Source organism: Harpia harpyja, chromosome 1 (genome assembly GCF_026419915.1).
Source record: "Harpia harpyja isolate bHarHar1 chromosome 1, bHarHar1 primary haplotype, whole genome shotgun sequence".
Lineage (NCBI taxonomy): Eukaryota > Metazoa > Chordata > Aves > Accipitriformes > Accipitridae > Harpia > Harpia harpyja.
The window spans coordinates 85074052-85096514 of NC_068940.1; the positions used below are offsets into that span (position 1 = coordinate 85074052).

General features: G+C 37.0%; 1 protein-coding gene across 1 annotated transcript; it reads left to right on the top strand.

Moving 5' to 3' along the window:
* Window positions 1–41: 41 nt before the first annotated feature.
* On the top strand, window positions 42–21468 carry SLC25A40 (solute carrier family 25 member 40). The gene is given in 11 exon segments (XM_052802972.1): window positions 42–798; window positions 2842–2901; window positions 4078–4155; window positions 4158–4183; window positions 6209–6276; window positions 8603–8727; window positions 10002–10175; window positions 13732–13841; window positions 14163–14244; window positions 16261–16341; window positions 20840–21468. Coding segments are annotated over 11 exon segments (1014 nt in total). The 5' UTR covers window positions 42–704; the 3' UTR covers window positions 20956–21468.
* The last annotated feature ends 995 nt before the right edge of the window (window positions 21469–22463 follow it).

The following is a 22463-nucleotide window of genomic DNA, read 5'->3' on the forward strand; positions in this document are numbered from 1 at the left end:
AGATGCTGGGAGTATATAAGCTTATTTTTACATGCTGGGAGTATATAAGCTTATTTTTACATACTGTGAGTACGTTCCTAAGGTATTGTAACCTTGCCTGTGCAGCCATACAGCAGGATTTGTTCAAGGAATTAATACTTAATGGTAGCATTAATACTGGTTAGTCACTGTTTATTAGATGAGGAGCTTGCCAGGGTACATAGTCATCACTAGTAGGCTGAGACTGTTGGATCAACCAGGAGACCTCTCTGGATTTTCTCACTGGAGTGATGGAAGCAAGAGGAGGGCTAGATGGATTATTCCGATGTGCTACAGTTTATGGGCCACAGGCTGGGAATTTGTCTTTGTACAGATTATTTACATGCTCCTAAACCCTTTATTGGAGCAAGAGGTAATACATAGTAAATGTTTAATGTGGTTTACAAAAAATATAAGCAATGTAATTTATGTAGGAAGAATTTGGAAGATTTATTGTCATTTAGAAAATGTATTTATAAAATGTGGCGCAAATAGTCTGATTTCAAAAAATTAGAGATGCTTGTATACAAGTAGAAAACTAGTATTTACATTATTGCTGCTTATACATAATGTATTAGTGAAAATTTAAAATATTTTTTCCTTTGATTTTTCTGCAGGTTTTGAGCATAGTCTTGCAATATATTTTTCTGTTCCTTAATGGGTTTTTCTTCTCCAGGGATAAAGGCATGGCCAAAATGGGTGACAGCAACTTAGAAAAAACAACCATTATTCAGAAAGCAGTAGCTTCTTGTTGTGGAGCCATAATTACATCATTATTTGGTAAGGCAAATTATCAAGCTTGCCACAGAGAGAATCTTTACAAAGTGATTACTCTTCAGTTTGACTCAGCATGATGTCTACATATATATGGTTTATCAGTTGCCACTAATATGTTCAACAAGGATCGTTTTGAATAGTTGTCTCATAATTTTTTGTATTTTAACAAATGTGGTTACTTGAAATCTTTCCCATCCCTGATAATCTTTAGCCATTTCTGAAATACGAATAATTTTTATTGACTTCTCATTTTTTCCTCTTGGTGTAGTAATTAATTGCTTGCTTTCTTCAAGAAACAAAATTAATAATAAAAATTAATTTCCATACTTCCTGCTGCTTAAAAGTAGATTTTAAATGAAAGACTACTTTACAGTACAAGACATAAATCCTGCAAGTGTGGCCCCTGTGAGATGTCCCCTTCATGTTACCACTTAAGTAGTAACATTAATTTACTCTGCTGTGATGTCTTACACTGGTAAAGCCTTTTGTTGGGGGAGGAGGGTTGTCCCTAAACATTGCTTTTAAGGATAGCTTTTTGTTAGGCCTTTAAACCTCTGGATAATCTGTGGAATTCATCTGCTTCATATTCAGTTGTCTCGCTCAGGACCTCCTTCCCCACCTGTACCCAAGGAGGCATCGATTGGTTAGGCTCAGTACTTTGTATCCCTTGGAGCTCTTCAAGCTCATTAGCTTATACTTTGTATTTCAGTTACTTTTTGGCTTAAGCTAGCCTTTTGTTCTGACTTTTAACACTGGTTATGCTGCGGGGAAATGTGCAATTTTCTAAGCATGATTTTTCCCCTGCAAAATTTCCAAATTTTTACAAAATAGGATCTTACCGGGACCCTGTCAAATTCATAGTCGTCTTTGTCCTTATACCATGTGTCCTGTGATGTTAGGTAAAGTAGCAAGCAAAGCTACATCAGACCTGTGGCATTTCCAGGATGGATTCCAACCGTGTGTACATAAGATTCTAGTACAGCGTAAGGTGTTGGTATTCGAGAGCTCAAGAGGTATAGGAGACCGGCTCCTTTCTGAAGTGGCAGCTGGGGGATGAGGCAGAGTATGTGTGAGTGGCTAAAATACTACTAGATGCCAAATTTTAAGCAACTGAATTGAGCTGCAGGAGTCACATTTAGATCCCTACATTTAGATGTGGAAATGTGAGCCAAGTATTCAACCTCCTGTTAGTCAACTGAGAGGCATCAATAGATAGCTAAGGTGTGAGTCAGTTGCCTGTGCACAGGAACGTGTTCAGTGAGACACATGCTAGAGTATTTGACTTAGCCTCTAGCTGCTGCAGTCATTTCTGTCAACTGCATAGGTATTTTGGGTACCTTAGAGACTCAGGTGGCACTAGCTGCTTTTATGTAGGCAACTGAATCAAGCCCTCAGTCAATATAATCGGTAGAGGCTGGTCCAGCTGACCAGCCACTGTAGTGTTCAGCATGTCTAGGCCTGTAATAATTGTGAGGGCTGGAGCAGGAACGATGAAATGTTCACTAAACCTTCATTTAATTTTCAACAACTCTAAAGTCAACAACTCTACACGCAGCAAAGAAGGAAAGTACATCATGAGTTTAACGTTTTTCTTTTGAACGTCGCTATTATGGTCAGTTTATTGAAAAAGAATAAACACATGAAAAAATGCTGTAATATTTTACATGCTTGAGGCCAAAATCTGATCTTACATGCCTTGTGGTATGCCACTTATAAAAGGTTAGCAGCAGGGCATAATAGCACAAGTTTTAGCACTTTCAGACAAGATGACACAATGGGTTTTGGATGAGCTTTGTGTATCTCTAATATTTGTTGTCGGTGCAACCGTTAGTAAATTAGAAAAGATACATATCGTCACTTGCAAACCATACAGGATTTGTAGTTCTCCTTTTTGCCTCTGTCCGATAACATTGTAAAACAGGCCTCTTTTTTTTCCCCTCTGGAAAAAAAAAAAAAAAGCCGTAGAAATTCATGATAAGGCATCTGTACACTTGTACATTTTCAGGGCATGCAGGGTGTTTCTGAATGACTTCTGTTTCATTTTAGTAACTCCTCTTGATGTTATCAAAACTCGACTGCAAGCCCAAAGCAATCTATTCTCCAAAGGTAAATGTGTAGTGTAATGGAGGGCACAATTCGCTTTTTGTTGTATTTAGCTGATAGTAATCATAATGCTGAGCTACAGAATGTTTTTATTTGTTTCGCAATAGTTGTGTTTGTTTCTTAAGCGTAAGGGGCGGGGGGCGGGGAGCAACACAGCAATATATACTGAAATTGCTAAAGAAAGAATTTGTCAGTGAACAGACACAGTGGAAAAAAAAATCCTGTAAATACCATTTTAAACAGACTTTTTTCTGTCTGTCTTAGTATTTTCATTGTGGCAGAAGGTACAACTATTACCGAGTTGAGTTTAAAAAAAAAAGCTCTTAATAACTAAATATTTCATCAGAGGGCTTATATGATCAGGACTGTATATCAAAGTTCAGCTCCTCCAGAATCCAGAGACTTTTGAAAAAGAGTAGTAAGTCTTACCTAAAAGTCACTTGCCACTAGGGTTCTAAATAGATGACGACATTGTGCACTCAAAGATATGTCAATGATTCCTACTATTTAGTTGTAAATAATAAATTGGATTTAAAAGGAAAGGAGATGACTGGTGTTCCATGTTATATGTGGAGATGGATATTTCCAGTCACACTTGCTGTAAATCAGGAAAAATACTTGTGCCTTCTATCCTGGTTTTTTAGTAAATTCTAAACCCTTCAGAAATCTGAAAATGTGAAGCTTGAAGTATGTTTTCGTAATGGCAATAATATTTTATCAAACAGGTTCAAGGTACATGATGTAGAAGAAATCAAAAACAAGTAGAGAGGATGATCTAGTATAAATACAGTCTAACCTAAGATATAATGTCTCCACTTGTAATGTGGATGCTGAGGCTACTTAATAAAAGATTTAAAAGTCTGAAAGATGTTCACATAGTTACATACAATATTGCTATTCAGGTCTTGTGTTGGTTTTAGCCTTCAGCAGATGGTGGTATAACATAAACACGTCTCCTGGAGCCTGTGAGGGCAGTTTCATTTAGTCTGGCACTCTGAGGAGTACATTTGTTCCCCCTTTCCTTTTACCTAATGTCATCGTTGACTTTCCAAGATTATTTTGCCCCTCTGTGTCTAACCAGAGATAAATCTGTGTTGCCATTATATCCAATTTGAAATTGCTGCCGAGTAAGAACAATCTTACAAGCATTAACTATATTCTTGTACACCATTTTATTAGGAAAGTGTTTTGTATACTCCAATGGCCTTAGGGATCATATATGTGTGTGTGAGAATGGTGACAGCAAAGCCTGGTATAAAAAAGTGGGCATTTCAAAGGGATGTTGGTAAGAACATTTTACATTTACATAAAACTGTACATTGAAAACATTTTTAAGTAGCATGCTGTAAATGTTTTTTTCAAGTTCCAGTAGAATGTTATAATTTGAGAGGGTGTTCATGTGGTTACACTGTGTAATTTATATAGTGATTAATGATACTTTATACTTTCTACAAGAAAATACATATTCCTTCCTTAAGATGAACAAGGAGGCAGCTGCACAGCTCTCCTCACAGGATACTGGCTGTATGATTTTATTTTCCCCCCTTGAGCTATATTGTCAATAGTTGCTGATTGCAGGTACTCATTTTCTGTACCTACTCACAGCTCTTCTATCAACAGATCTTCCCAGTATGCTCCTGAGCTGAACTAACAATGCAGATAGCATTTCAAAGTTAAGTTCATGTGTCAAGTTCTGGATCCATTGAAACTTGTAGGACTAGCATTTTACCCAGACACTGGAAGCAGACTTGCTGTTGGACACTGTGATGCTGCTTCATTAATCAAGATTTTGTTTGACTCTGCCATTAAATTACACATGTCATCAAGGATTTTTCAGAATTAAATTTCTGAGAAGAATGAAATGTTCATGCAAAAGGTTTCTTGAGCTGTTTTACAGTGTTATCTTTTTAAAAAAATTAATAACTTCACAAGTTTGAATTTTTCAATTAACTTTACCATATAATTTTTAGAAAGTCGCTTAGTTTTCCAACTGACATGATTTTAGGCCCATTTTTGCTATGACAAGGTGATTCATAAAGAAGAATGACTATGATATCATTGGATCTCCTTTCATTTTTTTTTAAAAAAACAGCGTTGGACAATTGTGCGGTAAAGAAAATTGTAGTGGACATTGTAGGTTTCCAGTGGCAGGACTGTACAGATGTTTTGCTGTATTTGCCCGTATAGTTAGTAAAGTATATAAATATGCTGCACAGTCATTGGATTTAGTTATGTCCTTTCTCCAATCTTTTTTCCATATCTTCCTGCACTGTAAATTTGTTGAAGCTAGTATAAACTTATAAACTAACTAGTACAGAATATATTTGGAGAAAACATAAAATACTAGTATAGCATTTTCTGTCTTTTTTTCCCCCTCTTAAGTGTCTTTTTTGTCAAATCATTTTAGGACCTTTTAGGGCTTCTTGACTCCCTCTCAAAGCTCCATTTTTTCAAGTCAGGCTTGTTTTAATAAATCATGTCTTTGTTCCCCATGCAAATTTTTACTTCAGTGGATCTGTCCATCAAAGCTGTCTCCTCTAAAGCTATTTGCCTTTTTCTTCCTGCGAGTCCTTTTTGTGGTCTGTCAGGCTCTGTATCTTTTGAGGCCCTGTGATAATGTCTGGTCTTAAGCATATTCCAATCCATCAAATCTCAACCTCTTCCCCCAAATGTTTAAGAAAATTAGGTATCCTGATATTAGGAAGTTTGTCTTTTTGATGGTGATTTCAGTTGAATGATCTTCAAGGTTTAGTGTTCCTCTGCTGTCAGTGGTCTGGGAATATATGGGACAGCTGTGGTATTAATTGTAAGCTTCCAAGAATATAGTATAGTGTATATACATTGCACATATGTTGTCAACTTGTTGTCAGAGAAAGCAAGTATTGAAGAATCATTGAGAGTTAATTGCTATTTCATGCCAAGAACTCCTGTTACATATTAAAAAATATATTTTAGTGGATTATTTTGGGGAAGTTTCCACAAGTTGCTGCTGTGTTGTATTAGTTCTGAAAATAACTTACTCACAGGCTGTCAGTTACTGATAAAAACTTACTACTTTGGTCCTTTAAAGATGGAAGGAAATTCTTAATTTCAAACACATAAATATTTCTGTTCAGCTCAGTAGAACTATTTGTGTGATTAAATGTGATAGCTAGTGTTAGCAACTACAAAATTGGGATCTTAGAATGATAAGCCATTTTAGAAACATAGTTTTTTAATACATTAATTTTGTGTTCTGCCAGCTAAAATAGATTACTGAGTACAAAAGCTTTGTAGCTAATTATTGCTCTTTGCCTGGTTATATTTTTAGGATGCATTTGTGAAAATTATTCAAATAGAGGGAATAAAATCACTGTGGAGTGGACTTCCCCCAACACTGTAAGCTGAATGGAGGGTTTTTTTGGTAATGTCGTGGTTTAACCCCAGCCAGCAACTAAACACCACGCAGCCGCTCACTCACTCCCCCCCACTCAGTGGGATGGGGGAGAAAATCGGGAAAAGAAGCAAAACCCGTGGGTTGAGATAAGAACGGTTTAATAGAACAGAAAAGAAGAAACTAATAATGATAATGATAACACTAATAAAATGACAACAGCAATAATGAAAGGATTGGAATGTACAAATGATGCGCAGTGCAATTGCTCACCACCCGCCGACCGACACCCAGCCAGTCCCCGAGCGGTGAATCCCTGCCCCCCCCCACTTCCCCGTTCCTAAACTGGATGGGACGTCACATGGTATGGAATACACCGTTGGCCAGTTTGGGTCAGGTGCCCTGGCTGTGTCCTGTGCCAACTTCTTGTGCCCCTCCAGCTTTCTCACTGGCTGGGCATGAGAAGCTGAAAAATCCTTGACATTAGTCTAAACACTACTGAGCAACAACTGAAAACATCAGTGTTATCAACATTCTTCACATACTGAACTCAAAACATAGCACTGTACCAGCTACTAGGAAGACAGTTAACTCTATCCCAGCTGAAACCAGGACAGGTAACATGTTATTATTAAAAATTTAACTCCATTATTTAGACAAATGAGTATGTTTATTTGTAAGTGATTTAAAAAATATTGGTAAATTCTGAAGTTACAGATAGTGATGTAATCAGTTTTATCAGAAACATCTAAAGACAGTATAATTTCTGCCAGATCTTGAGATTCCTCCTTGCAACTTCCTTAATATAGTCTCAGTAGTTAAGCAGGAATATCAGACTTCATTCTGCCTTTTAGAGATGGTATCCTTACTGTAACCATCCCCTTGATAGTATCATTGAATCATAGGGTGAAAAGTGATCGTTAGAGAATGCTAGTCTTGCATTGATATTTGCTATCCTAGCTTATTACTAATGACTTGCAATAAGCAACACAGCTGTTTCCACAGACACTGTAGTGTTGCACCTCATTACCCTGACGTAATTTTTTTTTAAAACATCTAACTAGAATCTTCTTTATTCCAAAGAACTTTATTGGTTTTTATCCTATACAACTTTGTCATGGAAAACAGATCATTCCTTTTCTCTCCACAAGAGCAATTTACATATTCAAACACTGTTAACAAATCCCCTCGTCTTCTCTTTAAGCTTAACAGCACCAATCTGTTTTATCTTGTTATTCATATTAACCTAGTATGGATAGTAATTAAGACCTCTATAATTATGTCCCCCTCCATAAGCAATCCGAGAAAGTGGTCAAATCTAACATGTATATTAAAGTTGTATCTTGTAAGACTGAAGTGTTGTGTTACAGTTAGTTCTCTTGTTCCAAGTCAAAGAGCCCAGTGGGAAAGCACTGGTACACTTTTGATTTGCACGCAGTGTTCAGTATATAGACATAAAAAAGCAAAGCATGGTGGAGCTCAGGCCTTGTTATTTAACCTGCAGCATGTGGCAATTTCAAAATACAAACCTTTAGGATCTAACTGAACTAAGAGGTCTGTATTTCAGCCATGACAGAGTTTTTTCTTCAACATGTGTTCTGTACTCCTGCAGAGAACAACCAGCTTCTTGACTGGAGAGAGGTACACAGTATTTAAGAGCTAAACTATGAATTGTTGGTTTTCCAAGCATGACAGTCTTCATTGTTTTTTGGTAATGGTGGTATGTGCTATATTGGCACAGACATAACACAAAAATATAATTGCAGTTTTATAGTAAGATAGGGTGCTTTACCCCTACACTGAATGATTACAGATCTAGCTGTTTTTATTATAGTCTGTACTATGCTGGAATGGAAAAAACTTATATTTACTCACTCCACATTGTCTTTCAAGTAATGAGAATCGTAAGTATTGATTAAGATAGAGAAAATACTCGCCAATTGTTAAATGAATAAAAATTTAAGGTTAGTAGCTGCTTCCATAATGTTTTGTTTGCTTGCTTCATATTCACATCTTTCAATTCCATTCCTTTATCCAAATAGTTCTGAAGCTGATATGAAATACATTTTGACTGAGATAGTCCACCATCATTTTACTTATAGTTTTTCCTCATGAAATTAAAAACTAGAAAAATGAGAAATCTGTGAATTTGAAACTCTGAACTACAGACAGTGAATCAAAGCCATGGGATTAATGCTTTTTCTTCATCCATAACAACACACAGCTGGAGATCTAACTTTTCCTTATTTAAGCAAAATATCCATACAAGTTCGTTGACTTTATGTTCCTGCTTTGCTTGTATTAATTTAGATTCCATCTCTTATATTTTAGAATAATGGCACTTCCTACCACAGTAATCTATTTTACCTGCTATGACCAACTGAGTGAAGCTCTGAAATCTAGACTAGGAAAGGATGATGAACACATTCCAGTTCTTGCAGGTGCCTTAAGCAGATGTAAGTTGTTATCTGTTTAAAGAGAAAAGTGAAATAAAATACCTGTATGCTGTTTTCTTGGCTTTGTTTTGTTGTTCTGTTTTGGTTTTAAAGTAAATTTGCTGTGGCTTTAAATGAGGGATAATATTACATGGAGCTGGGCATAGGAAGGAATACTGTAATTATGCAGTATTTCTTGGGCAATATAACCCTCTAACCTGGAATAATGTGAATTATTTTTGGTGTTACACTTTCACTACCTGTGTAATTTATTCACAATTTGATAGTTCTAGACTTCTACCAAGGACAGTTTAATTTAAGTCTGTTCTGTGGTGAATCTAATAATAAACATCATTATTTTCTATAATGGAAACTACACAGGTAATTACAAGGAAAATTAAAATTGGACTTGTACTTGGTTTACTGCTGCATGATATAAAGGAACTGAATTTCTTTTTATATTTTCTTACTTTTGTTTATTCTTTTCCTTATATATTTTGGTAGAAGTAGCTCAGGTCATATATTTTTGGGCTTTCTTAGAAGACTCTGAGAATGTAGTTCCATATTCTACTTGTGACGTCTATGAGGGGGACTGGAAGACTAGTAGAAAAATAATTGTTATTCTGTGGTGATGTGGCAAATTGTTCTTATTAGGCTGCTCCATGTTTTAAATTCACATGTCAAAGAAACCTTATCCCAGCAACAGGAGAAAAGTAAAATCGTCTATTACATGTGTGATGGGAGCTTGTTAGTGAGTGGTGACCCACTGATCTTTCCACGAGGTGTAAGAGAGTTACTTTATCAGATACAGATTGCCTGCTAAATAATCTTGATAGTTTAAAATAAGAATGGCAAAGATGCTTAGAAATCAATAAAAGCTTAATCTCTAACCATCATTTTTGTCCTTAACAAGAAAAAGCCCCAAACCCCAAGTGCACTTTCTTCAAGTTACACTTAAAAATGGTAATTATTGAAAAGTAATCTTTACAAGTACTTGAAATTTCCAGCCTATTTAAGTAATAAATCTGAAAATGAGGATTCTTAACATGTTACATGGATTACAACGTGTCAGTATTGAAAAAAGGTAGGTAACGTGTGTGCCCAAATGTTTAGGTACTGTGAATAGATACGGTATTATCTGGAAAGGAAACTTATTTTGGGAATTATTTCAAGGAAAATGGGAGACCTGAAAGAAATCAAATATATAAAGCAAGGTGAGACCTGACTTTAATGTTCAGGAAATACTACTAGTAAATGTTGATTTAAAAAAAAGCCCACATTTTTTGCATTTGCAGTTGGTTCAGTTACTGTAGTGAGCCCCCTGGAGCTGATCAGAACTAGAATGCAGTATCGCAAGTTGTCCTACAAGCAACTGTACACATGCGTCAGCAGTAAAGTGGCTACAGACAGATGGTTTTCCCTGTGGAGGGGCTGGAGTTCTACTGTTCTGAGAGATGTACCTTTCTCAGGTGGGGTTTATTTTCCATGCAAGTTTGTGTTATGTCAGAAGATCTGTTTACGCATAACTGTTAGACTTTTTCTGTGTTTTTTAGGTAATTTTAATGGTTAGCTTTAAGAATGACTGAGATTTACTTGCTCTCTTTTGAGTGTTTTTATTTATAAATTCTTTGAGGACCTGATTTTTATTTTTTCCCCATTTTGTTTGTGAATACCAGCTAGGGTTCATTGTTACATTCCCTTTCTCTATACTTAGACTGTTTCTTCTCATCTTTAGAATCATAAAATCATAGAATACTAGGTTGGAAGGGACCTCAAGGATCACCTGGTCCAACCTTTCTTGGCAAAAAATTAGCTTATGCTTGGCAAAAATTTAGCTTATGCAATGACTGTTTTTGAAGACTTTCAGTAGGAAATTTTCTCTGTAATAGGTAGAGTGGCTATTTCCTTATAGAGAAACTTGCTGTATCTAAGTGTTCTGATGCTTAATTTTGAAAACATGTACAAAGAGAGAGTGACACAGTAGTGTCTTCAGGAATTTTTGTTAGCAAGATGAATGAGTTTGTGTAACTGCTCCAAAAAACATGAAGCTAGAGCATCACTTGTTAGCAGAGCTCCAAAGCTGAAAATCTAGAAAAGTCTGATACAGAGCATAGCTAGGCCTAGGACTATTCTTTAAGATAACATGGACAGAAGAGATCATGCTTTCTTCCTTTTTGTCACAAGTCTGCTAGGTTGTGAGCTACAGAGGTAATTGGATGACTCTTCTAAAGGACAGTTTTCCCACTTGTTAATGCCAGTGGTGAGAGCCCCTGTCTCCTTCAGGCCTGTTGTTGTCAGAGCACTTGGGGATCATTAGGCATCAATTGTCCTTGAAGCAGTTTCTGTCCTTTGGATAGTACCAGGAATAACACCTTTGAACACCTTGTGTTGGCCCAGAAAAATGCTTCAAACCTATTTTTGGAGGCAGAGAACCCTTGAAGTATTTGACCTGCTATCTTTGTTCTCCCACTTCATTCTTAAGATAATCTGACATGTAATTTAATTTGTGGTTCCAGACAGTCTAGTGAACCAATAATTGGTTTGGACTCATGGGATTTGAGCACATTTAGATGTGCACCTGGAATAAATTTCAAATTGGCTGTGAACCAAACCAATGCATGGTAAATGGGGGTGATTAAGATATTTAGTTAAAAATTGCACTTAACTTAGTTCTGTTAACTCACTTAACTGCTATTTCAGCCGTTTTCTTTTCAGAATGAATAATACTCTGTTTTCTTTCACTTTGCCACTGGTAGGTGTTTGAAGATTGTGGTTGGACTGTATTTCCTGCTTAAGGATCCTGTTACTTGATGTGACTTAATTTAGCCTTCTGTGATAGGGAAGGCTTCTGAACCTATGGAAACATGTCTTCTCTAAGGCTAAAGATAACCGTCAGAATTCATCTCAACCTTTTGCCAAAGTACTTCCTGTTCAGTATTTATTTTTTAATTTACTTATTTTTCTTCTCTGCCAAATGCATCTTTCTCTTAGGCTGTTCTGCTAAGCTTTGTAAGGTAACTCTAAAATTCTTCATCTAATTCCTGTTGCCTGACTTCAGGTAGAAACTCTTGTTCTCTTACTGATTTTTGTCTGTAGCAATGTGGCAGGAGCTAGTGATCTTCCTTCCCTCTGCTGCTTTTAACAGAGTGGGAAGATCAGAGGACTGTGAGGGAGTGCACAAGGAAGAGGGCACTAGGGTGATGTCTGTGTGTTCTTCTCAGCCCTTTTCAGATTCTTGTGTCCATGCCTGCTGTTCCTCCACTGATCCAAAACATCCTCATTGATTTTAAGTCAGTCTCCACACTGCTCTGGCATTCACTTCACAGCTATCGGGCACTTGTCTGTGCCCAGTACTTTGTAGGCATCGTGGGGTGCTGGAAGGGTAGAGGCACAGGTTAACATGCAGCTCCTGCCTTATGGGTTAAGGACTATTGTTAAAGAGCCAGAATTGAGCAGGCAATTAGGTGCATGAGTAAAGGAAAATGTATTTTAAAAAAAAAAAACAAACCAAAATTAAATGCCACAAAACTCTGATGATATAAAGCTAAGAGTGTTTAATGCTGCTTAATGCCTTTTCCAAATGTGTTTTCTGATTATTTCTTCCTTATAAATACTCTATGCAGTTAAGATGTTCTCCCTTAATACCTTCGGTCTTGGCTCTTCTGTTTGAATGATGCCCCAACAGTATTGTGGTTTCTGGTATTCTGACAGCACAGTCTGCACTTTTGCTGCAGTTAGCTCAACTTAGCTCTTTCAAGAGGAATTAAAGTCAGTGTAACAATTTGTACTGAGAAAGCAGCTCCTCTGTGAAAACAGTCAAGCAGCACAGCATGACTCAAGCAGCACAGGGTGATTAGAATCCCACTGTGTTACTAGACCAACTGTGAATGATGTGCTTCAAGCATGCTCCCTTGGGAGGCTAGCTAGACTGAATAAAACTTAAGCTGTGAATGTTTACAAGCACAAGAACTGGGTTAACAATAACACTTGAGTCATTCTTTAAGCAGTGTTGCAGAGAATATAAATGTAAAAGGTATACAGGGAAGGGAGTCCTGCAGGTGCTTAAGCGAAGTTTTGGATTTAGATAATTTATATTAAATTAGGATTTGATACATTTCAATAGTAGGTTTTCCTCAAACCCTGAGAATGCCTTCTGAGACACTGCCTACATTTACTTTTGCAAAATGTTGGAGGCCAGGCATGTGTGCTGGCAGTGTTTATGGCAAGAAAATACTTTGATATTTCTCTGCTGGCACAACCTCCAGAACTCAGTGCTGAATGAGGCACAGTTATCTTTCAGGATACACAGCTGTCATTTGCAGAATTTATTTGACCAACTGCAACAAGGAATCACTCTATAATTCAGCCCGGTAGCATACAGTTTAAAGAGTTTTAGTTAGAATGCAGAAAGAGTGCAGTTTAGTTCAGCAGATAAAAACAGAAACAGATGTTATTCCTAGAAGTTATTAGTCAGACTTGCCTTTGACAGTCCTAATGGAGGCATTCCCCCCCTGAGTAATTCCAGAGAGCAAAATTGTATTTCTTGGTTCTCTCAGGATTAAATTTTACACTCTGTCCCCCAGAAGAGTATGAGGCAGTCCTGAGCAACCTTTCATTTTGTATGAAACACGTTTTTGTAGAATTAGTGAGCTCATGCCTGAAAACATAGCAAATAATTAAAAGCCTACATTCTGATTTATGTTAAATTGAATTTTAAAAAAATCAGTTATGTGAGTTTTGTAGTGCTTGGGTTAGATTGTATTAAGGTAGGGGTTACTTTATGGGAATGACAAAATGATTAGGCTAATTTGTATCATATGAAGAAATTTGGAATATGGAGATAAAGGGAACAAGGCAGTCTGTCCATGGATCATCACAAAGAACACTTTTATTTTGCTTTCAGCTCTTGTTTCTTTTTGCTGCTGTTGCAACAGTAGAATTCTTACATCTGTACTTGATAAAAGAATTTCTGTATTTGACATACAAATGTGTTGTAATGCGAGTTTATTTTTTTTATAACCATAGTAATGTACTGATATAATTATGAATGTTTCAAGAAGATGATGTGCAAGGAAGTTGGTGCACACGAACCAACATTTTTTATTGCTTTTACTTCAGGAGCAGCATCTGGCTCTGTAAGTATGTATTTTTGTTTCCAGTACTACTCTTTATTATTATCACTAATTAAATATTTTAAAGAGGTATGATTTTATATGATTCTCTCAGAAATGGTGTATGTTTTGGGATGCATCTACTTTAAAACACATGGCCTGGCATTCAAGCTGATTGGGTGTATCTGAATAAATTACAGTGTTCTGAAATACAAGACTTCTAATAATATCAGGTGCTTGGAATATCAAATCTAGTTTTAAATTGAGTGCACTTTAATTTAAAATTTTTAATTACATTTTAATTGTTTGTGCTCTAACATTAAAATGGATTTCTTTTCCTAATAGATTGCAGCTGTCATAACTCTGCCATTTGATGTAGTGAAAACACATAGGCAGACTGAACTTTGGGAGAGTGAGACTTTAAAAAGTAAGTTGCTGGTAAGGAGAAAAAGAACCCATAATGTTTGGAAAAATAAAACTTAGTGTTTGAGTATATAAACTTTTGGTAGGAATTTTAAATATTTGTCCTTTCTTCTGAAGTTTATCTGAAAATTCTATCACTAAAGCCTTTTTTCTTCTGCAAATTGTAACATCTTATAGGATATTTTTTATCTCCTAGGATAAATACAATATTTCATTAATAGCATGGAGGAGGGAAGAGGTGTGATTTCAGTACCCTTTAGGTTAATAAGATGGTATAAAATAGAAACAAAAGTATCCAGAGCTATTACATTTAGGTAGACCAATTGCAAATTTGTATACATTTACGTAAGTTATATTTAAATAGGCAAAAATTTAATTTCTTGTAAAACATTCAGGTTTTTGAGTTGATAAAAATAACATGATAAAACGTTTGCACATTCACTACCACTTGCTGCTTCACAACGATACTCTTTTGTTAAATATTAGTCTAGAGAGAGAAAGCACTGTGCTCAGGTTATGTATTTTTTACCTTATTTTTGTGTGATTTCAAAGAAATTATTCTTGCGGGCATATTAGTGAATATCTTAACAGCTTTAAAGGATGAAAGAGGAAGGAAGCTTCTTTTCTGTTCTGCGTTCAGTAGAGTACCACTGCATTTTATACAAATTCAAGTTGTATCTAAAAACTTTTTTTTCCATTACTTGGGACCTGGACCAGTGGGGGACTTTCATTAACTTAAATAAATGTTAATCATGGCTTTAAGATTACAGACCAGTAAAAAGGCTGAGTGTCCAAATAGTTTCTGCTTCGAAACGAAGTCCCTAGTTTAGAACGATGTTATGAAAACTTAGTGCTTACTTTTTGGCATGAGGTTTTGTTCTCTCAGGCAAATTATTTTTAGCTGGTATAATTCTCAAAAAACAATATTTATGTTTCATTGCAGAACAGACGAAGATCAAAAAAGTTTTAAATATAAATAGTTTCTGTGTTTCAGTTCTTCCCTTGTGCTGATGAATGTAAAAATTCATTGCTAACACCACTTTGAATTACAGGTAGCTGCCATATATTTATTAGGTTGATATTAACTAGATTAATATATATCTAAAATTTCATTATAGGTATCTATAATTTGTACTAGTTTAATTCTTTCCAAATCCTGTTGCTGTTAGAGTTGGACACTGACTATACATCTACATATTGTCTCTCTGTGGCCACAAAAATATTTTGTGGCTTCCAGATGCTGTAGGATGTTCCTGCTGAATGCATTCTATGAAACTGTTTTAACTTTACTCTAGAAAAAACCACCACTTTCATATTACAGATCAATGAAAACAGCATGTGCAGAGTGAAATAGCACAAAAAAAAATTCCTCTGTTAAAAAGTTGCATATGTCTGCAATGCAGATTGCTTCTTGATGCTGCTGCAGTTAGGTTGCTTATGGTATCTGATTTAGCTCTACAAGGGACTGCGATCCATATCTCATAGAGCTATACTTTCTTAAACTAACTTATACATTTTGGGGGATTTGATTTTTGTAAACGTAGATGTACGTTGTAGTGTCCTAGCTTAATTATTATATTCATTCTTCTGATACCAATTCTCAAAACTTACCTTTAGATTCAGTTCACCATAAAGGAAAGTTCTTGTTTAAATATCTGAATTGTGATGATCTTTTAGCTGCATGTATAAAGTGACATGGAAAGGGACTGGCTCGTTTGAAAGCTAGTTGACTTTTTTCAACTCTATCAGTTATTCTAGTAAGGAATATTGTCTCTGTTCATGTATCTTACTTCAGGCATTACTACACATTTTTCCATGTCATGCTATTTTAACCTGAGTATTGTATGAACTTGCATACTGTATGAATTTAACATCCTGTATAAACACTATGGATAAAATTAACATAAAATTAATTAAACCTAATAATTACATTTGAAGTGACTGTCTTTGATTTCTAAAAATATTTTTCTCTGGTATTGTGTATATTGCTTAATTTACTGTTCACTTGTACTATATTGAGTTCCACAGAGGGATTGTACGTCAACCTGGGCAATTATGAGGAAAATTGTCGCTAAAAATGGGATTACTGGATTATTTGCTGGTAAATCTTTTGATATCTTTCTAAAAAACCTCAGACTAGAGGGAAAGTTTTTTCATCAGTAACAAGTGATTATAGATATTAACATGCATAGATTATATAATATTTCCATCTATGTGAACACTCTCAGTTATGGAATATTTTGCATATATAAAGCAACAGACAAGCATACATCCAGAGGGAATTTTGGTAAACTCTTCATAAGATACTAAGCTACAGCTGTCCAAGATAGACGTGATTTATTTAAAAAATAGAGGGATTGGGCTTGACGGATATGGCTGTATTGGCAATTAAAAATGGTGGGAAAACATTCAGTTCATGAAATAGTTTCTTTCAAATTTAAATAATTTGTTGATTTCTTAAACTGTAATGGTTGGGTTTTTCAGAAGGAATTGGTACAAAGGAAATTTAATGGCTTGTGAGTTTGGAAGCTACAGTATGGAGATGTTTCTAGACTGAGAAAGTTTCTTAGATGCAGTTTTTAGTCCAGTGCTAAAAATTTCAAAACAGTCAGTACTGTTGCAGCACGTATATTTAGGAATAGCCACCCTAACTTTTGTTCTTCATCTCATACTACTTTCTATACTCAATTTTTTTGGTTCTTTCTGTCTTGGAAACAGAGCTTAAGCTTCAGTGGTATTTTTCTGTCTCCTTCTTAGTCTTTGAAGAAGATGCATTATTGAGAACCCAAGAAGTCTGAGTATGGAATAGATATTTTGAAATAGAATTCACATAATAAAATACTGTTACTGGCCTGTGGAATACTAGGCCCAGGATAGATCCCATCTATCCTATGATGCAGTCCTTTTAAGTTGGACTTTGATGCAGTTTTTTGCAGAGGACTGGAAGATATGGCAGTTATATTAGTATTTGTTTGCTAGATGGGAGTAATTATGTTGAATACTGTATAATATTTGAAACATTCAAGGTCATGCAACAACTATTCCCCAATAATTTTTTCCTTAAAATTTTCTATCAAACTAGAAACATTATTTAAAATATTTGTTAAATTTTTATGTTTAAACAGATGGAGAAACACAATCTTGACAATTCAATGAGTTCTGAATGAGACAAAGAGTTTTTAAATTTTGCTTGTACGTTATCGCATTTGCGTACATACAAGTGTACACGTCTTACAGACTTTCTTACCCTCACTGAACCTATCAAGGGACCATTGCTGCCCAGCTGTGTCCAGTGTTCAGCACATCAGTACATGATTTAGTATGTAGCTGGTGTTGTTTCAGTTCGTCTGAGCCATTCAGTAAGACACAATATCACTGTTACAACCCCATTTAGCTGTATAATTCCTTGATGTATTTTATTTTGCTTCTTGCATGGGCTGTCTTAAAGACTGTCTTTTAGTCTTTTTGATAGCTTTGGCCAAGATCACTTTTTAGCCCTGAACTATGTGCAGTAGTTATTTCTACTGCTGACCAGCACAGATGTATCCCTGACCATCATAAGATATCTTGGCCATTTAAACCCTGCGTATTTATAGAACAGAAAAGAAGCCCCCAGGAATACCTTCTGGTGTCTTTTTCAAATTCTGGCAAGTCTCTGAAACCAGTAAGGCCTACCTAATCATATGACCTAATTCTTGGTACTAACTCAAAGCCTCCAGCAATGAAGCTGGCCCTTTTCCTGAGAGGTCCAGCAGGAGATACTTTTCCTCCTTATTTTAATCATTGTGGCTAATTGTAAGAGGACTTTCTGGCATCAAGGAGTGATCATAGAGCCTCCTGAGACCTCATGAGACTTAGAAGTGTCTTTTCCACTGCATAACCATACTGCCCTGGCCAGAACAGGGACTTTGTGAGCTGGCAAGTGTGACATGAGACAAGAAAAATGACATTCCATTCCCTCACTGTTACCTCATCCTGAAACTGAGGATTTCTTTTAATTCTTAAAATCTTTCAGGGAATGTTCCTCTTCTGTAGTTACCAAAAAGGATTGACTCCCTTCTGAGATAATCGCCAGTCGACTCAGTAATTCATGGCGAATTTAGCCAGATCCCAGAATATTCTCGTGGAGAATAACATGGAAATTTGTTCACAGATTTGTAGATATTTGGCAGCAGCTATCATGGATCCTGCTATATTTCTGTCAGCTTCTGTCAGAGTTTTCTACTTGGCATGCTCTGTCAAGCAAAGCAGGAAGAAAAGATTTGGTTTCCCAGAAACTGGAGTTCTTGCATTCTCATATAACCTATAACTACCTATAACTAAACATTCCTCCACCATTCAAAGAAATGCATTTCATGGTGAATGCTTGTAAGTTTTGCTTCACGCTGCTCAGTCCACGATTCATATCCAAGTAAATATGGATATGGAGGTTACTGTGTTACATTTTGGGATAGCACATGTATGCTGTGCTGTGATTATCAGTTAATGGAGTTCTTTGAGACTTGCCATCCATCCACAAGTGCGCTCACTACCTTCTCTCCCTTTCCTGTATTGTGGCTGAGTGGGAATTAAGAGGAAACTCAGGTAGTGCTAGGCATTTCCCACTCTGTGTACCTGAGTATGGACAAAGGCAGTCTGGGATTGCCACCACATGTGACAGGAACTGAGAGAATAAGAGTTTCCAGCCTCACATGACAGTGCAAATAGATATTCACAGTGTGAATGTTCAAGCTCATTACACATCCTCAAGAGTTCTAATTGCTGGTTCATATCTTTTTTGTGAAGAACTGCTATCATTCATTAAACAAAAGCAAATCTTTACCTGGGGGTGAAACTTTGCTTTTGTTGAATATGTACATTCCGGTAGTTCTATCAATAATTTACTAGCCCAGGTATCACCAGACTAAAACAGTATCGCTTCTTAACTAAACTGTTCTTAAAGTGTTTTGCTTTTGAATAGCTTCATTTCTATGTATGGCAACTGGAGATTGAAAATAGAACCCTGAATGTATATAAAATGCTCATAGTCACAAAGTGCTCTTGCCTTTCTGTGTGTCCACCTCAGGATGTTCATCTCCCTAAGCTTTCTTACTTCCTTGGTACTTGTCGTTCAGCTGCCCCCATGCCTTTCTCCCAGGCTGTAGGGGAAAAGATTCCCATATCTTTCTGACTTCAGCAAGTCTACCTGATGGGTGAGGCTGCTGTTGTCCTGTTCTGTTGAATGGCTGGGGCAATACTCTGTTGTTGCCATGCTCAGAAGTCCTTTGTAATGCACATGTGTTGTCATGTATGACTCTAGCAGTCTAAGGAGGAAATGACAAGATTCTGAGATTAAAATGATATTGAGATAAAAGCCTACCATAGTTCATACTTAAATGAACAACTGCGGGAGACATTCCAAACCCAGGATACTTACAAGTCTTGACAGCACTGCATTGGTTCATTGGGGTTCTTTGTTTGAATGGCTACACAGTTGGTTGAAGACTTGCAAGACTTGTTTGTGTTCGCTGAAAGAGAGTAAATTGCTTTACTTGCTGTACAGTGATGGGTAACATAGCTGGGTAACAGGATTTGCATATTTCAGAGCACTGATGCCAGCAAGACACCACAAAGCATTGATATGGGTGGAATTTAGTTCACAGATTAGGATGCCTACATTTAGGTCTTGACACATGAGTAACAGAGTGTAGAGAGGTTCACTTGATCAGCCACTATCTCAGTTCAGTCACCCACATGTAGGTGAGATGACTGGCGGTATTCTGCCTGGCTTCTTGCTACTGTTCCAAAGGGACACAAGTTTTCCATAGGTCATGCATCATCTGTGCTAGCTCCATGCAGATAGATGTCTTTGTGTTTCGAGTGGAAGTAGATGGCCATGTGTAGACACGTGGATTCAGCCTTATTCTCCTACCTCTAGGTAAACTGAATCACTTTCTAAACTCCACTGACAAGATGACAGTTGATTTTAATGGGAGACATTTAACGCCTAAATTCTGTCATTTATACATGTGACCAGGATCCTTCCATTTTAGTAAAGGTGCTATAGGTCTTCAGAGACAGTGGCAGGAGAATCACGCTTTTTACTTAACAGTTCGCTTGAAGGGCTGAGGCACATACCTACAGCAGAGGGTGCAGCCCAGCATGGTACTTGAGCCCTTTCCTCTCTGACTTTTTCCTTTTCAGGATTCAGGGCTTCCTGAACCTCTTGCTGTCCCACCCGAGAGTTCACAAGCCTCTGCTTGTCCCACACGAGCAGCAAGTTTGCAGTGACACTTGGGGGGGACACACAGTCTGTCCCCCCAGGGCCACCTCTTTGGTGCTGGAGCAAAGTAGCCCTGCAGGTCAAGGTGTTCCACCTCCGCGGAGAGACAGAAGGGGCAGAGACACAATGGACTTGAGGCAGGCAGGCCACACAGGGTGTCATAGGATTATTACAGTGGTAATACCTACAGCCAGTAATTTTAGTATTTTGGACAGGTAGAATCCCAGTTCTACGCTGATATACTATGGCATCAATATACTATGACCACTAAATGGTACTACAGCACTTCAGTCTGAAAACAAATTATAGTGAATACTTTCCTTTCTCTTCTGGGCAGGTATTATTCCACGGCTGTTTAAAGTTGCTCCTGCTTGTGCCATAATGATCAGCACATATGAATACAGAAAGTCTTTCTTTTCTCATTTAAATGAAAAAATGAACCAACACCCTTGATTCTCCTTCTTCCGATTGTATGAAGTCAAAATATATGGTGAAGGTTGTGCCAAATTTGAATCTGTCAAAGCATTTTCTAGAATTCCCAGTGAATTTCTGCGGTTACATTTGGTAACCAAATACAACTTCACAAAAACAACTGTTTCACACAGGATAAATTCACTTTTTTCTTAAGACTAAGAAAATACACATGACCCTTAAGCTATCATTGAAGATTTTGTGACTTCTCTTGTAGCTAGAGAGAAAAAAGAAAGAAAGGGGGGGGGGGGGGGAATGTGCTCTGACTGTTCTTCAGTGATGATTAAAAGGGGAAAAAAATAGAGGCCGAACAGAGCAATGAAGAATAACCACTGTCACTGTGTTAATTTTCAGTCTGACTAAACATTTTTGTTGGGTATTTAAAATGATGTTTAGAAAATGTTTTGGGCTTCCAATTGTACAATACAATTCTTCCTCCATAAGGAGGTTGATACAGAATGAATTCAATAAATGCTTATTTATTATTGCTTAATACATGTTTAATTCTGTGCATGCTTGTTATTTGCAGGTCTATATTTTATGTAAATGCATATTATAAAATAGTCTTCGGCTTCTTCTCAGGTTTATTTAAAATGAAAAATGCTTTAGGTCAAACTGGAAAAAGTACATCATGCTCATGAGAAACCCAGAGAGCATGGTGAATACATTAAGAGGTGCTGCAGTGGCTTTTTAGTTTAAGGTAATACTCTAAAGCACACCCAGGCACTGAAGACAACTGCCTGTACACATGTTTTGGAGGAATGCTCCCTCGCATGTTTTTGGGAGGTGCAAGCTGTCACTGTCACACAGCTCCAAGGCAGGGCCAGGCTTCCTGGGGGGGAGCGTTCCCCATACCCAGTTTGTATGGGATCACCTGGTTTTGAAGGCCGAGTTTGCTGGCGTAAACACAGGTGATTCCATGCCAGTTTGACTCAGCCGTGTATCTATCTGAAGGGAAGAGCACATTTACTTTACTGCTGTAGACACAGCCCCTGTCTGCTAGTCACGAGTGTGCTGCGCACGCATGGTATGAACAGTTGCAGTGTCTCCCTTGCCCATAGGCACTTGACTTACTGAATCACAGCTTCCTCTGTATGATTTTTTTTTTTTAATTATTTTGTAACTACCCTCACTACATCCTTTCTTCTATGCATTTTCAATGAAGTGGTTGAATTTTATGTTTTGTGTATTTTAATGAGGGGGTGTGCTGGTACAAAAGCAACTCAGTAGTCAGGTCCTTAAGACACCAACTTCTGGGTGTGCTTTACCCAAGAAATGGACTTCAGTCCTATTCTACTGTGCAGAAGGTATCTCAGCACATGTCTGGCCTTGATGAAAATTCATCATGCACTGAAAAATGGTCTAGCTTAAAGACATCAGGTACAAAGTTACTGCATACAGTGCAGGCAAGAGGTACTGCCATAGGAGATGTTTGACACTGTTCCCCCATTGTGATTTTTCAAAGTAATTTTACACTAGAAACTCAAAAT